Below are 16,033 nucleotides of genomic sequence, written 5' to 3'. Positions count from 1 at the left end.
GTATTTTTGGATACTAATGAAGGTATTTCAGCCATTAGACAGATACGAAGCAGGTATGCGCTATGCATATTTTATTGTCTTTTTTGTCCGGTGTATTACTTCAGTTGTTCCTTTTTATAAAGTTGAGAGTACGTGCTTTCTTGGTGCTCGGTCTCTTGAGAGGATAAAATCAATCACAAAAAGTATCCTTCCCTACTCTACAGAAGACAAAAGTAATTGATAAACTCCAGCATATTATCGTTTAACAGTGTTTTGGTTTCTGCCTTAAAGTAGTAAATGTTTTCTATTTCTGCCTGAGTCTGAATTTGAATTGTCTGCAAAGCAGCAGTATCTTATTGAGATACATACTTTATAGTGCCTTATAGTGACAATAAATCTAACTTTAGTAATATTAAAATTGATTTTATGTAACTAAAAAAACCCCTAAGACATGATTATTTAAATAAACATTTTCTCTTGTTTTCATTTCTTTTAAGTGTTATGACTATAGGGATGCACAGTTTAACAGTGACATTGAAGTAGTTTTGTTTCTGAGCTAGAAATAAATGATTTCTGTTGGAGGGAAAAATATTGTTACTAGCTGAGAAATGACAAGCTACATTTTTTACAACAAAAGATGCTCCCTACAGCCCTCCCATGTAAAACCACTTCTGGTCATCCCTGCCAATGTCAAACAGCTTTCAGAATGTAAAGAAGTTGGTATGGTTCCACCTCAAAAGACTGCCTATCAGCAAGAGGTAGAATTGGTATAACTAGAAGTTAATGCGTAGCTTCTGTTTCTCTCTTTTTGGTTTCTAGAGCTTGCAAATATTGGAATTTTGGTTAATTGGCAATTCTGAAAAATAAAATAATTAAAAAAAACCTTAATTTTTTGTGTGTATCAAAAAGTCAAATTTCATTTCAGTGTGATGAGCATTTTAATATTTTTATTAATAAAAATTGAAATGAAAAGTTGTTTCAAACTGAAAAATCAAAATACTTTATTTAGAAAATGTCAAAACAAAATACTTTGATATTTTTCAGACTTTTTAATAATTGTTTCAATAAAAAAAATTTAAGTGTTTTTAGTATTGTTGAATTTGCAAATTGTGTGTGTGTGGGGCGGGATGGGTGTGGGGTTGGCCAATAAATTTCACCCAACCCTATTTAGTACATTATGATAGTTCAGTAATTGCTAGAATTATGCTTGGCATATCCACTCAAGTTTCTTTTAGAACTAATATACCTCACATTTTGTAAGAAGGAATTTTGGACCCAATCCTATGATCTTTACTCCACCAAAGCTAATGTTGACTTCATTTGGAGAATTATCTGAGTGAGGAGGGTGTGCAGAATTGACTCTTGTTTTTTTTTGTTTTTTTGTTTTTAAGAGTGAATCTGTAAAATTTCTCTTTAGAGCATGCCATAAATTAAAGGGAAATGAAATCTATTTCATTCACTCTGTTTATATGGTGAGGATTATTTCTTGCATTGTTCCATATAAATTGAATTGCATTTTAGATTTATTCAGATCAGCGTTTTTTTTGTTTGTTTGTTTGTTTGTTTTAATCTCAGTATTACTAACCCAGTCCATTCAGGCCAGACATAAATCTATAGTATAAATTCTGTAACTTAGTTTTGTTGATTAAAATATTCTGAATGTTGGTGTGTGTTTTGCAGAATGCTGAACTCTGAGAAAGAAAGGTGTAGTGTATTGAGCCATTCTTAATATAGGACTGAAAATGCCACCAGGTAAGAACCTCTACATTTTAAATTTCCAAATGCATTTTATTCTTAGAATTGGATATTAATGTTCAGTTACTTCCACCAATTGATCTTTAGTGATGCCTTGGATTAATTCTTGGTCAATGCTCACAGCTGTTTTTATGTTATGTTTTGTTTTGTTTTATGAACTTTTTTATTTAACATTTGTAGGGCTTATAAAATTGATAGTTAATATGTGAAACAATGTATTTGAGAATTGTCTTGTCATATACAATAGATGATTCTACATATATTGCTTCTTTGAGTTAGCTTCATCTGGTTGCCATTGTAAATGGGAACTTTTTCTCAAGTTTCATGAGGTAAAATAAAAGTCTTGATTAGTGTAATTCATCTACGGTGAAAATGCTGCCCTCTGCGCCTAAAAGTGTAATCAGATGCTGTTGTTATGAACCTAATTATTTGAGCCAATTAATCTTGTTTTAACTTTTTTTCCAGCGGAGAGTGAGGCAAAGGCAAAAACCAAGGTTCGCTTTGAGGAAATATTCAGGAGTCATTCTGGGCTAACAGAAAAAAAGAAATCAAAGAAGCAAAAATTTCACTCTCATGAGAATATTGTGGTGAGTTTGATAATCTGAGAACAGTGATTCCGCTTGCCTTGGTGGAAAAAAAATCTCATCTCTCTCAGCAAAGGAAGTATACTTTATCCCTTCCCACAAAAAGGAGATGCTGTAAGCTTCAGCAAGCACTATGAAAAGAAAACGTGGTGTTTGCTTCATAATAGATACCTTTCGTTTTTAATGTATGACTTTTATTCGTTGTTGATGTCCATGCTGAACAATAAGAGTAAACCCCAGTAGTTTACAACTTACTGTGACCTTGATATACTAGTAATGTAATTCAAGGTTAATGTTAAATGGTGCCTCCTGGCATACCTATAGTTAAAATTGTCAACCTATTTTGATCCACCACGTTTTTCAGTAGAATTTTGGAGGCTATCCTTCAAGCTTTTCAAATTCATATTAACTTCAGTGGGAGTGTCATATGTGAAGGGTTTGCAGGATCATTCCCACAGTAATACTAGTAGTTAGCTCTTAGAGCAAATACCTCATGTCTGTGAATTTTACAGATGCTTATCAGTTGTCTAGTTGGTAACAAAGGTAAATGTCAGCTTTATTAAATTCTCCAAAGCTAGTATCATGAAAATAAGAATAGGCAAACAAAATGACATCAAACTAGAACTCCCTCTTCTCTTTCCCACTCATTTCTCTGCTTCTGAACAGCATGGATTATGACTCTTCTCTTCTCCCACCCTCCAGGTCGTCGTCATCTAACATCCATCCAACTCTTCCCCAACAGCCTTCCTCTCTTGATTTTGATTCATGGCTCTCTCTTTTTCTCTCCTCACAATCTCCCACACTCATTTGTGTTGACTTCAGCTTCCTAGCTCAGTGGCTTTCAACCTTTTTTCATTTGTGGACCCCTAAAAAAATTTCTAACAGAAGTCTTAGACCTAGTCTGTGGACTCCCAGGGTGAAAAGCACTGTTTTATGGTAATGACAACCTTTCATGGACCCCTTAGACATAGTCTGCGGATCACCAGGGGTCCACAGACTACAGGTTGAAAACCACTCACCATTGCCTCTTCATTCAACTTGCAACCCTGGTCAACACTCCCACTCACTAAACTGGCCACTCATTTGACTTGGATTCCACCAACCACTGCCCTCATTTATCTATCTGTTGCTGAGTTTCCTGTCCAGCCAGTAAAAGCTGGCAAATTACAGGAACATCAACACACTCTATTGGTGGCACAAAAAGCTGCCCGTGGCAGGGCTCAGACCTTAGTTCCTTAGGCAGCTCCAGCCTATATGACCTTAATTCATGCCATTGGTACGTATGCATTATGATACCATCTTTAATTACATGATCACATATTATTTTTTTCCACAGGACCCCTGCTTCATTCAGTGCACTACATGGATGGTACTCACTCAGTTGGTAGCTGGTCAATATTTCATTTCATTCTCAGCACTCAGTGTGTGGCCTCAGACCTTACTGCATACCTTTCAGAGCCTGTTCTGAATACAAAATTATTAATTTCCTCGTGGGCCTTTTTTGGTGCTTATCACCATGGAATCAGAGTGCTTCACAAATATTAATTAATTTATTTTTCAAAATACCCCTGTGAAGTAAGTTATCCCAATTTTACAGATGGGGAGCAGAGCACAGAGAGATTAAGACCAGAAGTGTCCACTAATTTTGGGTGACCAACTTGAGTGCCCAGCAACTGGAATGCATTTACCAATAAGGCCTAAGGACTGATTTTTTTCAGAGTGCTTAGCATTTTATAGCACTTTACCTGTTTAGAGTACGGCTCGCATTGACTTCAGTTGTAGGCCCCAGATGTGTGTTCCTAATTTTCTCAGTGACGAACTTTAGACAAGTGACTTGCCCAGCAACACACAGGAACTCTGTGGCAGAGGCAAGAGTAGAATCCATTTAACCAGTGTGGTGATTAAGTGCCTTAACCATGACACCATCTTTTTATTACATACCTTCCAACTTCTACAACAAATGAGGCAGAGGTCCTACAGACAACAGTTTCCTTTACTGCATAATCCTGATCCAGCCCCAAAGCACTATCCTTCCTTCTTACTGAATAAGGCAGGGGTCCTGTGGATAGAATAGTATGTGATCATGTAATAAAAGTCTGTATCATAATGCATACGTACCAGTGACATGAATTAAGGTTGTACATACTGGCGCTGTCTGAGGAACTAAGGTCTGAGCCCAGCCACAGGTAGCTTTTTGTGCCACCGATAGTGTGTTGATGTTCTGTAATTTGCCAGCTTTTCAGGGACAGTGTTTGATATAGTTAGGAGGAGCTTCTGTTTTGCTAAGTGTTGTGGCTAAATTTAAGTGGACAAAGGGGTATGTTGTTCAAATTAGGGATATATATGTGTTTGTGTGGGTGCTGTAGATGATGAACTGCACAAAGTTTACAAAAAATGTAACTCACCAGTCAAAAAATCTCAAGTGTGATTTTTGAGATTTCTTCAGTGGAACACTTCTTACATATCAGGATAATTTCAGAAAATCACAGACATGTAAATGATTAATTCCAAGTTATTTTCTGAAAGAAAACTGCTTCCTCAGCTACAGAGAAGGAGAAAGGTCCTGTCAAAGACAAAACAGTGACATAACCTTGACTATGGTGTCACTATTGTTCCTCTATAATAATCTGTCTGATAAATAACTTCACCCATTATACTTCATGGGTAAAACCTGCTCAGTAAAAATGCAGATAAGGAGATGGGGTAATCCATTCAAAATCTGTTAATGTTTCTGTATGCTTTGCCTTTTTTTGTTTTGTATGTAATGTGCTGCATTTTTTTAGCCACTGTAAAAATATTTTTCCTTTCTTTCCTTTGTCTGTCACTCTTAAAATTATCTGTACATAATCTGCCAGATCCTTTTAGATTGTTGGCTTTTGTATGGAAAGGATGTTATTGGACTCAGGGGCGGCTCTACCTTTTTGGCCGCCCCAAGCAGTCATGCGCGGGAGGCGCCCCGGAGCCGCGGGAGTAGCGGACCTCCCGCGGGCATGACTGCGGAGGGTCCGCTGGTCGCGCGGCTCGGCTGGACCTCCCGCAGCTGCGGACGGTTTGCAGGTCCGGCGGCTCCGCTTGAGCTGCCGCAGTCATGCCTGCGGGAGGTTTACTGGAGCCGCGGGAGGAGCGCCCCCTCCGCAGTCATGCCTGCGGCAGGTCCGGTCGTCCCAGGGCTCCGGTGGACCTCCCGCAGGCATGACTGCGGCAGGTCCGCCGGCCCAGCCTGCCGCCCCCCCGGGAAAGGGCCGCCCCACGCACGTGCTTGCCGCGCTGGGGTCTGGAGCCGGCCCTGATTGGACTAACTAGCAGGAAAAGGTTAAATTCATATGATGAGTATTTTCATGATTAAATACTACATAGTTTTAAGTACTATCTATGTAACTAAAAATACAGACACCTACTGAAAAGATGTGTGAATACAGGGCTGACCTTAGTCTTTTTGCTACCCTAGATGAACATCATTGCATGCAGTCCCATTCCCTATCCTTCCATTCATTTACATCCCACTTTTAATAGAATTATTTAATTTAATATTTTAGCATGCATTTTTTACATTACTATGGGTATGTCTACACTACAAGACTATTTCGAATCAACTTAAGTCGAATTTGTGGAATTGACCTTATGAAGTCGAAGTTGTGTATCCACACTAAATACACTAATTCGACTGTGTGAGTCCACAGTAACGGGGCAAGCGTCGACTTTGGAAGCGGTGCACTGTGGGAAGCTATCCCACAGTTCCCGCAGTTCCCGCTGCCCATTGGAATTCTGGGATTTCCCCCCAATGCATGCTGGGGGAAAAATGTGTCGAGGGTGGTTTTGGGTAACTGTCATCATTGAACCGTCAATCACGCCCTCCCTCCCTCCCTCCCCGGAAGCGCCTGCGGGCAATCTGTTCGTGCACTTTTCTGCTCAGTGACAGCGCGGGCGCCACAGCACTGCGAGCACGGAGCCCGCTGCAGTTATGTCCGTTGTCAACTCCTCGCACCTTATCGTCCATCTCTTCCACAGTCAGCTGCTGAGAAATAGGGCTACTTTTCAATGGTGCTGCGAGCACTGGTGGACCATGGGGGACGTTTTACCAACAGCAACGTCAGGTGGCCAGGCAAAGTTCATGACGCGCGTGTTTTCAGGAACTCTGGTCTGTTTAGACGCCTGCAGGAAGGTAGTTTCTTCCCGGACCACAAAATAACTCTTGGGGATGTGCAGATGCCTATAGTGATCCTCGGGGACCCAGCCTACCCGCTAATACCCTGGCTCGTGAAGCCCTATGCAGGCGCCTTGCACAGCGACAAGGAACTCTTCAAGTAGCAGCGAGCAGCGTGACCTGTGACTGTTCAGTTTCTTTACAGAGAAGCTGAACCTGCCCCTGTTTCTTTACCAAGTTACTGTTGACTAGCATCTGCAGTTACATACCCCGTCCACCCCGCTTCCCCCACTTCCAACACACGTTTAAAAATAAAATATATGTTCCACTGTAACTTTACAAAGGTTTCTTTATTGATGACTTTGCATTAAAGGGTTGAAACTGGGACGCAGACTGTGCTGGGTAGGGTGTGTGGTGATGTAAAGACCGCCTCTAAACTCGAGGAATGACAGGCTCCTGCTCCCAGAGCGGTCTGCAGTGCCGGACTGGTTGTTTCAACGGAGCCTGCCATCCCTCCTTTTTGGGACTCTGTGTGCGGGGGCTATGTGGCCTTGTGGCAGGGGAGGACGGATACAGATTCCTCTGCTGCGTGGCTCTGTGGTCCAGGACAGGGACCGTTGCATGAGATCTGTAACCCCCCTCTCCGGCTACAAAGTCACGTACCCCCCCACCCACACAGAACCTGCAAACCACCTCCCATACCGACCAGGGTGCCTACTGACTGCACTGTGTGTGTGACCTGCTGCTGATCCTGCCCCCGTCTCTGTACCCTGCTAAAGGTGACTGTCCTATGCAATACCCTACCCCCTTCCCCACCCACCCACCCCTTCAAACACAGTGTTGTGTAAAAAAGCATGATGGAAACAGTAATTAACAGCAAAGTATTTTTAATAATTAACCAGACAGTCAGGGGATGAAACTGGGATTGGGGCTTGGGTGAGTCGGGAAGGGAAGGAATTCTCAAAATTTAGGGTATGAGAGCTTTTGGGTACTTGAGCACTCTGCTGGGGTGCAGTGACAGTTTTCACGGCCCCTGGTGCCCCTCCTTCTGGTTACTTTGGGTGACGGGAGGTATGGGACTTTGTGGCGGGGGAGGGCGGTTGCAGATACACTGCAGGGGGGCTCTGTCCTCCTGCCTGCGGTCCTGCAGAACATCCACAAGGCGCCGGAGCGTGTCCGTTTGCTCCCTCATTAGTCCAAGCAGCGTTTGAGTCGCCTGCTTGTCTTCCTCACGCCACCTCTCCTCCCGTTCGTTGTGTGAGCGCTGGTACAGAGAGAGGGTCTCCCTCCACTGGCTCTGCTGGTCCGCCTCGGCTCGGGAGCACCCCATAACTTCAGCGATCATCTCGTCCCGTGTCTTTTTCTTTCGCTGCCTAATCTTTGCCAGCCTCTGTGAGGGGGATGCTGTGGCAGGTCTGGAGACAGTCGAAGCTGTGTGATGGGAGAAAGGGAGTGAATTCCTTGCAAAGATACATTTTTGCGAACAATGAACACAGTCTAGTCTGTGTCTGTGAACAACACCATGCACAGCACCTATCTCGTCCGCACTCCTGCAGCAGGCAATCCTGAAAGCATAAACTCTGCCCCTGTTCTACCCCATCGCAGTGTCCCCCGACCCTTGCACTTCTGGGTTGAGCTCCCAGTGCCTGATGGTGCAAATTTCATTGTCGCGGGTGGTTCTGGGTAAATGTAGTCAGTCATTCCTTCCTCCGGGAAAGCAACGCCAGACAATCATTTCGAGCCTGTTTTCCCTGGATTGCCCTGGCATACGCCGTAGCGTGGCAACCATGGAGCATGTTTTGCCTTTTGTCACTGTCACCGTATGTGTACTAGATGCCGCGGACAGAGGCGATTCAGCAGCGCTACACAGCAGCAGTCATTTGCTTTTGCATGACAGCAGAGATGGTTATCAGCCATACTGTACCATCTACCATGCCATTGTAAATTGGCAAGGTGATGATAGTTACCAGTCGTATTGCATTATACCTTCTGCTGCTGTCATAGGTGCCCCTGGCCAAGATCAGCCGGGGGCGCAAAAGACAAAACTGGGAATGACTCCCCGAGTCAATCCCTCCTTTGTAGTAATGACGAAGCCAAGTCAGTCGGTCTGTTCCCGTGGAGCGCCCCCAACGGGGCTGTCCACGTCTATTTATTATAATTGGTTACATAAATCATTCTATTATACGCATGTACAAACTCAAGCCAATGGCTCGCCCCCTCTCCTGATAGGTGCTTTATGCACTGTGTATTCCAGAGATACGCTCCCAGTCAGCGCTTAATCAGTGTGTCTCCTGACCGGAGTGTGGGGGGCTGGTGGGAACCACTTCAGCCACTCTAAATCCGGGGGCGGCATTCCTACCCCCTTAGTGTTTAAGAAGTGTAACGTTCCTACACTCCTTTATGGTATCTAAAAATAGAATAATTCCTGCATAGAATATGGGGCTAGTGTAGTAGAGATCCAGTGTTTCAGAGAACCAGAGAGCACAGCCGCTCCGTGTCAGATTATTCAGGAATGATGACCTGCATGGCATTCACAGGGGGTGCTCCTGCAACAACCCCACCTGTTGCTTCCCTTCTCCCCCAGCCTTCCCGGGCTACCATTGCAGTGTCTCCTGATTTGTGTGCTGAAGTAATACAGAATGCAGGAATAAGAAACAGTGACTTGTTACTGAAATGAAATAAGGGGAAGGCAGCCTCCAGCTGCTATGATTGTCCAGACAGGACATTAAGCAGTGTGTGGGAGAGGAAAACAGCATCCTGCTGCTATGACAGTCCAGGCAGTACAGAATCTTTTCTTTACACATGAAGGGCGGGGGCTGATGGAGCTCAGCCCCCTGTTGCTATGATGAAGACGGTTAGCAGGCCGTCTACTTATGGGCTGATGACGAGGACGGGTACCAGTCGTATTGCACTACACCATCTATAGCAAGGCTGATGATGATGACGACGGATATCAGTCTTACTGCACCATCAGCCACCCATGAGGCGGGGGGATGGGGAGAGGATGCTACAGTACAGTGCCGCAGCATCGCGTCTACCAGCAGCATTCAGTACACATAGGGTGACATTTAAAAGAGTCAAGAGACGATTTTTTTTCCTTTTCATTCTGGGGGTGGGGGAGGGGGGTACATTGACGAGCTATGCCCTGAACTGCCGCGGACAATGTGTTTGACCTTACAGGTATTGGGAGATCAGCCAAGAATGCAAATGCTTTTCGGAGACTGCGGGAACTGTGGGATAGCTTGCGTCCTCAGTCCCCCCTCCCTCCATGAGCGTCCATTTGATTCTTTGGCTTTCCGTTATGCTTGTCACGCAGCAGCGTGCTGAGTCTCTGCTACGCTGTCTGTCCGGAGATTTTTTAAAAATACTTTGGACCAGGCGTAACATTACGGTAATTCCCCTAATTAGATGCAGGAGTCTCCGAGCGAGATCACCCTGAGGACGGTCACTGAAGGAGATAGAGAGCGCATGCTGCGTGAAAGCCAGCACAAACCAGGGCCCTATGCAGCCGTGCTCGGGGAGGCAATGCTCCCTGAGTACCTCATGAAAGCCTCGCGCGGAAAAGTGTGCTACCACGGAGCACCCAATAAGGCAGCTCTCCCCAGGAACCTCCTGCGGAGGTTTTTTGATTACCTCCAGGAGAGCTTCGTGGAGATCTCCCAGGAGGATTTCTGTTCTATCCCCATATATATAGAGACCTCCTTTTCACATACTTCAGATTCCTGTTATATTAAGAATAAAAGTTTACATGTTTAAAGCACTTACCGACTGCTCCTTCCCCTGATTCAGGGTCCGGGTTAACGGCCGGGGAGGGTTGGTAGGGGATCTCCATGAGGGTGATGAAGAGATCCTGGCTGTCGGGGAAACCAGCGTTGTAAGCGCTGTTGCCTGCCTCGTCCTCCACAAACCCTTCCTCATCTTCCCCGTCCATGAACATCGCCGAGGAACTGTCCGTCGATACTGTCCCATCGTCAGAGTCCATGGTCACTGGTGGGGCAGTGGTGGCAGGCTCCGTAGCGTCCGTTTGCCGCTTTGATTTTTTGGTAGCCTTGTCTGGGGTCCTTGATTTTCACGCGGTGCTGCGTTGCATCCCGCCTGTATCCTCTGTCTCTCATGGCTTTGGAGACATAAGAACATAAGAAAGGCCGTACTGGGTCAGACCAAAGGTCCATCTAGCCCAGTATCTGTCTACCGACAGTGGCCAATGCCAGGTGCCCCAGAGGGAGTGAACCTAACAGGCAATGATCAAGTGATCTCTCTCCTGCCATCCATCTCCATCCTCTGACGAACAGAGGCTAGGGACACCATTCTTACCCATTCTGGCTAATAGCCATTTATGGACTTAGCCACCATGAATTTATCCAGTCCCCTTTTAAACATTGTTATAGTCCTAGCCTTCACAACCTCCTCAGGTAAGGAGTTCCACAAGTTGACTGTGCGCTGCGTGAAGAAGAACTTCCTTTTATTTGTTTTAAACCTGCTGCCTATTAATTTCATTTGGTGACCCCTAGTTCTTGTATTATGGGAATAAGTAAATAACTTTTCCTTATCCACTTTCTCAACATCACTCATGATTTTGTATACCTCTATCATGTCCCCCCTTAGTCTTCTCTTTTCCAAGCTGAAGAGTCCTAGCCTCTTTAATCTTTCCTCGTATGGGACCCTCTCCAAACCCCTAATCATTTTAGTTGCCCTTTTCTGAACCTTTTCTAGTGCTAGAATATCTTTTTTGAGGTGAGGAGACCACATCTGTACACAGTATTTGAGATGTGGGCGTACCATGGATTTATATAAGGGCAATAATATATTCTCAGTCTTATTCTCTATCCCCTTTTTAATGATTCCTAACATCCTGTTTGCTTTTTTGACCGCCTCTGCACACTGCGTGGACATCTTCAGAGAACTATCCACGATGACGCCAAGATCTTTTTCCTGACTCGTTGTAGCTAAATTAGCCCCCATCATGTTGTATGTATAGTTGGGGTTATTTTTTCCAATGTGCATTACTTTACATTTATCCACATTAAATTTCATTTGCCATTTTGTTGCCCAATCACTTAGTTTTGTGAGATCTTTTTGAAGTTCTTCACAATCTGCTTTGGTCTTAACTATCTTGAGAAGTTTAGTATCATCTGCAAACTTGGCCACCTCACTGTTTACCCCTTTCTCCAGATCATTTATGAATAAATTGAATAGGATTGGTCCGAGGACTGACCCTTGGGGAACACCACTAGTTACCCCTCTCCATTCTGAGAATTTACCATTAATTCCTACCCTTTGTTCCCTGTCCTTTAACCAGTTCTCAATCCATGAAAGGACCTTCCCTTTTATCCCATGACAGCTTAATTTACGTAAGAGCCTTTGGTGAGGGACCTTGTCAAAGGCTTTCTGGAAATCCAAGTACACTATGTCCACCGGATCTCCCTTGTCCACGTGTTGGTTGACCCCTTCAAAGAACTCTAATAGATTAGTAAGACACGATTTCCCTTTACAGAAACCATGTTGACTATTGCTCAAGAGTTTATGTTTTTCTATGTGTCTGACAATCGTTTCAACTACTTTGCCCGGTACCGACGTTAGACTTACCGGTCTGTAATTGCCGGGATCACCCCTAGAGCCCTTTTTAAATATTGGCGTTACATTAGCTAACTTCCAGTCAGTGGGTACCGAAGCCGATTTAAAGGACAGGTTACAAACCTTAGTTAATAGTTCCACAACTTCACATTTGAGTTCTTTCAGAACTCTTGGGTGAATGCCATCTGGTCCCGGTGACTTGTTAATGTTGAGTTTATCAATTAATTCCAAAACCTCCTCTAGTGACACTTCAGTCTATGACAGTTCCTCAGATTTGTCACCTACAAAAGCCAGCTCAGGTTTGGGAATCTCCCTAACATCCTCAGCCGTGAAGACTGAAGCAAAGAATCCATTTAGTTTCTCCGCAATGACTTTATCGTCTTTAAGCGCTCCTTTTGTATTTTGATCATCAAGGGGCCCCACTGGTTGTTTAGCAGGCTTCCTGCTTCTGATGTACTTAAAAAACATTTTGTTATTACCTTTGGAGTTTTTGGCTAGCTGTTCTTCAAACTCCTCTTTGGCTTTTCTTATTACACTCTTGCACTTAAGTTGGCAGTGTTTGTGCTCCTTTCTATTTGCCTCACTAGGATTTGACTTCCACTTTTTAAAGGAAGTCTTTTTATCTCTCACTGCTTCTTTTACATGGTTGTTAAGCCACGGTGGCTCTTTTTTAGTTCTTTTACTGTTTTTCTTAATTTGGGGTATACATTGAAGTTGGGCCTCTATTATGGTGTCTTTAAAAAGGGCCCACGCAACTTGCAGGGATTTCACTTTAGTCACTGTACCTTTTAACTTTTGTCTAACTAACCCCCTCATTTTTGTATAGTTACCCCTTTTGAAATTAAATGCCATAGTGTTGGGCAGTTGTGTTCTTCCCACCACAGGGATGTTGAATGCTATTGTATTATGGTCACTATTTCCAAGCGGTCCTGCTATAGTTACCTCTTGGACCAGCTCCTGCGCTCCACTCAGGATTAAATCTAGAGTCGCCTCTCCCCTTGTGGGTTCCCGTACCAGCTGCTCCATGAAGCAGTCATTTAAAGTATCGAGAAATTTTATCTCTGCATTTCGTCCTGAAGTGAAATGTTCCCAGTCAATATGGGGATAATTGAAATCCTCCACTATTATTGTGTTCTTAATTTTGATAGCCTCTCTAATTTCCCTTAGCATTTTATCATCACTATTACTGTCCTGGTCAGGTGGTCGATAATAGATCCCTAATGTTATATTTTTACTAGAGCATGAAATTTCTATCCATAGAGACTCTATGGAACATGTGGATTCGCTTAAGATTTTTACTTCATTTGAATCTACACTTTCTTTCACATATAGTGCCACTCCTCCCCCTGCACGACCTGTTCTGTCCTTCCGATATATTTTGTACCCCGGAATGATTGTGTCCCATTGGTTGCTCTCAGTCCACCAGGTTTCTGTGATGCCTATTATATCTATATCCTCCTTTATCACAAGGCACTCTAGTTCACCCATCTTATTATTTAGACTTCTGGCATTTGTGTACAAGCACTTTAAAAACTTGTTTCTGTTTATTAGCCTGCCTTTTTCTGATGTGCCAGATTCTTTTTTATGTGACTGTTTATCATCTGATCCGGCCCTTACATTATACTTTTCAGTCCTCTGCTCCTGACTATAACCTGGAGATTCTCTATCATCAGACTCTCCCCTAAGAGAAGTCTGTGTCCGATCCACACGCTCCTCTGCAGCAGTCGGCTTTCCCCCCATCTCCTAGTTTAAAAACTTCTCTACAACCTTTTTAATGTTTAGTGCCAGCAGTCTGGTTCCACTTTGGTTTAGGTGGAGCCCATCTCTCCTGTATAGGCTCCTCCCATCCCAGAAGTTTCCCCAGTTCCTAATGAACGTGAACCCCTCCTCTCTACACCATCGTCTCATCCACGCATTGAGACTCTGAAGCTCTGCCTGCCTACCTGGCCCTGCGCGTGGAACTGGGAGCATTTCTGAAAATGCCACCATAGAGGTCCTGGATTTCAGTCTCTTCCCTAGCAGCCTAAATTTGGCTTCCAGGACATCTCTCCTACCCTTCCCTATGTCATTGGTACCTACATGTACCACGACCACCGGCTCCTCCCCAGCACTACACATAAGTCTATCTAGATGCCTCGAGAGATCCGCAACCTTCGCACCAGGCAGGCAAGTCACCATACGGTTCTCCCGGTCATCACAGACCCAGCTATCTACATTTCTAATAATCGAATCTCCTATTACTAACACCTGCCTTTTCCTAGAAACTGGAGTTCCCTCCCCCAGAGAGGCAACCTCAGTGCGAGAGGCAACCCCAGCACCATCTGGAAGGAGGGTCCCAACTATGGGAAGGTTTCCCTCTGCTCCCATTGACTGCTCTGCTTCCCTGGGCCTTTCTTCCTCCTCAACAGCACAGGAGCTGTCTGAGCGGAGGTGGGACAATTCTACAGTGTCCCGGAAAGCCTCATCAACATACCTCTCTGCCTCTCTTAGCTCCTCCAGTTCCGCCACCCTGGCCTCCAAAGTCCGTACATGGTCTCTGAGGGCCAGGAGCTCCTTGCACCGACTGCACACATACACCACCCGCCCACAGGGCAGGTAATCATACATGCTACACTCAGTACAATAAACTGGATAGGCCCCACCCTGCTGCTGGGCTTCTGCCTGCATTGTCTCCTAGTTAATGTACGGGTGGTTTAAAGAAAGATGTTTTGCATGCAGTTTGGTTTATAGGTTTTAGGGTTTTAGGGGGGGACCACGGGGAAGGGGTTATGGCTGGCGAGGGGCTCCCACTCCCTTCCCACTCCCCTTCCCACACTCCCTTGCGAAACTCCCTGTTAGCAGCCCCTGTTCGCAAAGCTCCCTGGTCGCTTGTGCGCGGCTTTATAAAGCCCTGGCCTGAGTAAATGCCCCGCCCACTGATTAAGGCTCAGCCAATTACCAGAGGCTTCGAGCTTTCAAACCTGCCTCCAACTGCCAGCCAGAGCACACGGTCCCTCAAACAAACAAACAAACAAACAGACTGACAAACACAAGCTCAGCACACAGCAAGTAACCCCCAAACACAAACAAACACACACTACAGACAGTCACTTACCCCACAGATGCTGTATTAGCTCCTCCTTCACCTGGAGAACTCCCTTGCGAAACTCCCTGTTAGCAGCCCCTGTTCGCAGAGGTCCCTGGTTGCTTGTGCGCGGCTTTATAAGACCTTCTCGGAGGTCTTTGCATTCCGTTTTTTGGAGCGCAGCTCCGAAAGCACAGACTCCTCGCCCCACACACCGATCAGATCCAAGACTTCCCGGTCAGTCTATGCTGGGTCCCTCTTTCTATTCAGAGATTACATGAACTCCTCTGCTGGAGAGCTCTGCATTGCTGCCGGTGCTGCTGAGCTTGCCCCGATGTCCAACCACGAAATGAGATTCAAACTGTCCAGACAGGAAAAGGAATTCAAATTTTCCCAGGGCTTTTCCTGTGTGGCTGGTCAGAACATCGAAGCTCGGACTGCTGTCCAGAGTGTCAACAGAGTGGTGCACTGTGGGATAGCTCCCGGAGCTACTAAGTTCGATTTGCATCCACACCCAGCCTAATTCGACATAGCCATGTTGAATTTAGCGCTACTCCCCTCGTCGGGGAGGAGTACAGAATTCGAACTAAAGAGCCCTCTATGTCGAATTAAATGGCTTCCTGGTGTGGACGGGTGCACGGTTAATTCGAATTAACGCTGCTAAATTCGAATTAAAGTCCTAGTGTAGACCAGGCCTATGTCTTTCTTTCACACCCTTTTTCTTTAAGTTGACTCTATGTTAGTGCATTTTTTCTCCCACTCTCTGTATATCCCTCCAATTTATTTTTCTAGTATGAATAATAATTCTCTCTCTCAACCCCTCCCTTCTTTCTTCAACATCTCCAATGCCTTTTCTACCTCCTTTTGTAATCTTCCACCCTCCCCTCCCCCCGGTCAGTCATGGCTAAAACAGACTTCCTCCTCATCTCAAGG

General features: G+C 44.8%; 1 protein-coding gene across 14 annotated transcripts in view; it reads left to right on the top strand.

Moving 5' to 3' along the window:
* AHI1 (Abelson helper integration site 1) overlaps window positions 1-16,033 on the top strand; it is a 180,434-nt gene that overhangs the window by 6,649 nt on the left and 157,752 nt on the right. For all 14 annotated transcript variants that reach the window (XM_045010769.1, XM_045010767.1, XM_045010770.1 and 11 more), the window contains 2 exons: window positions 1,660-1,731; window positions 2,200-2,321. In XM_045010769.1, the coding sequence (XP_044866704.1) occupies window positions 1,722-1,731; window positions 2,200-2,321 (132 nt within the window). In that variant the 5' untranslated portion in view covers window positions 1,660-1,721. The remainder of the gene's footprint in view (window positions 1-1,659; window positions 1,732-2,199; window positions 2,322-16,033) is intronic.

Source organism: Mauremys mutica, chromosome 3 (genome assembly GCF_020497125.1).
Source record: "Mauremys mutica isolate MM-2020 ecotype Southern chromosome 3, ASM2049712v1, whole genome shotgun sequence".
NCBI classification, from domain to species: domain Eukaryota; kingdom Metazoa; phylum Chordata; order Testudines; family Geoemydidae; genus Mauremys; species Mauremys mutica.
This window is presented reverse-complemented; position numbering and strand designations above follow the sequence as displayed.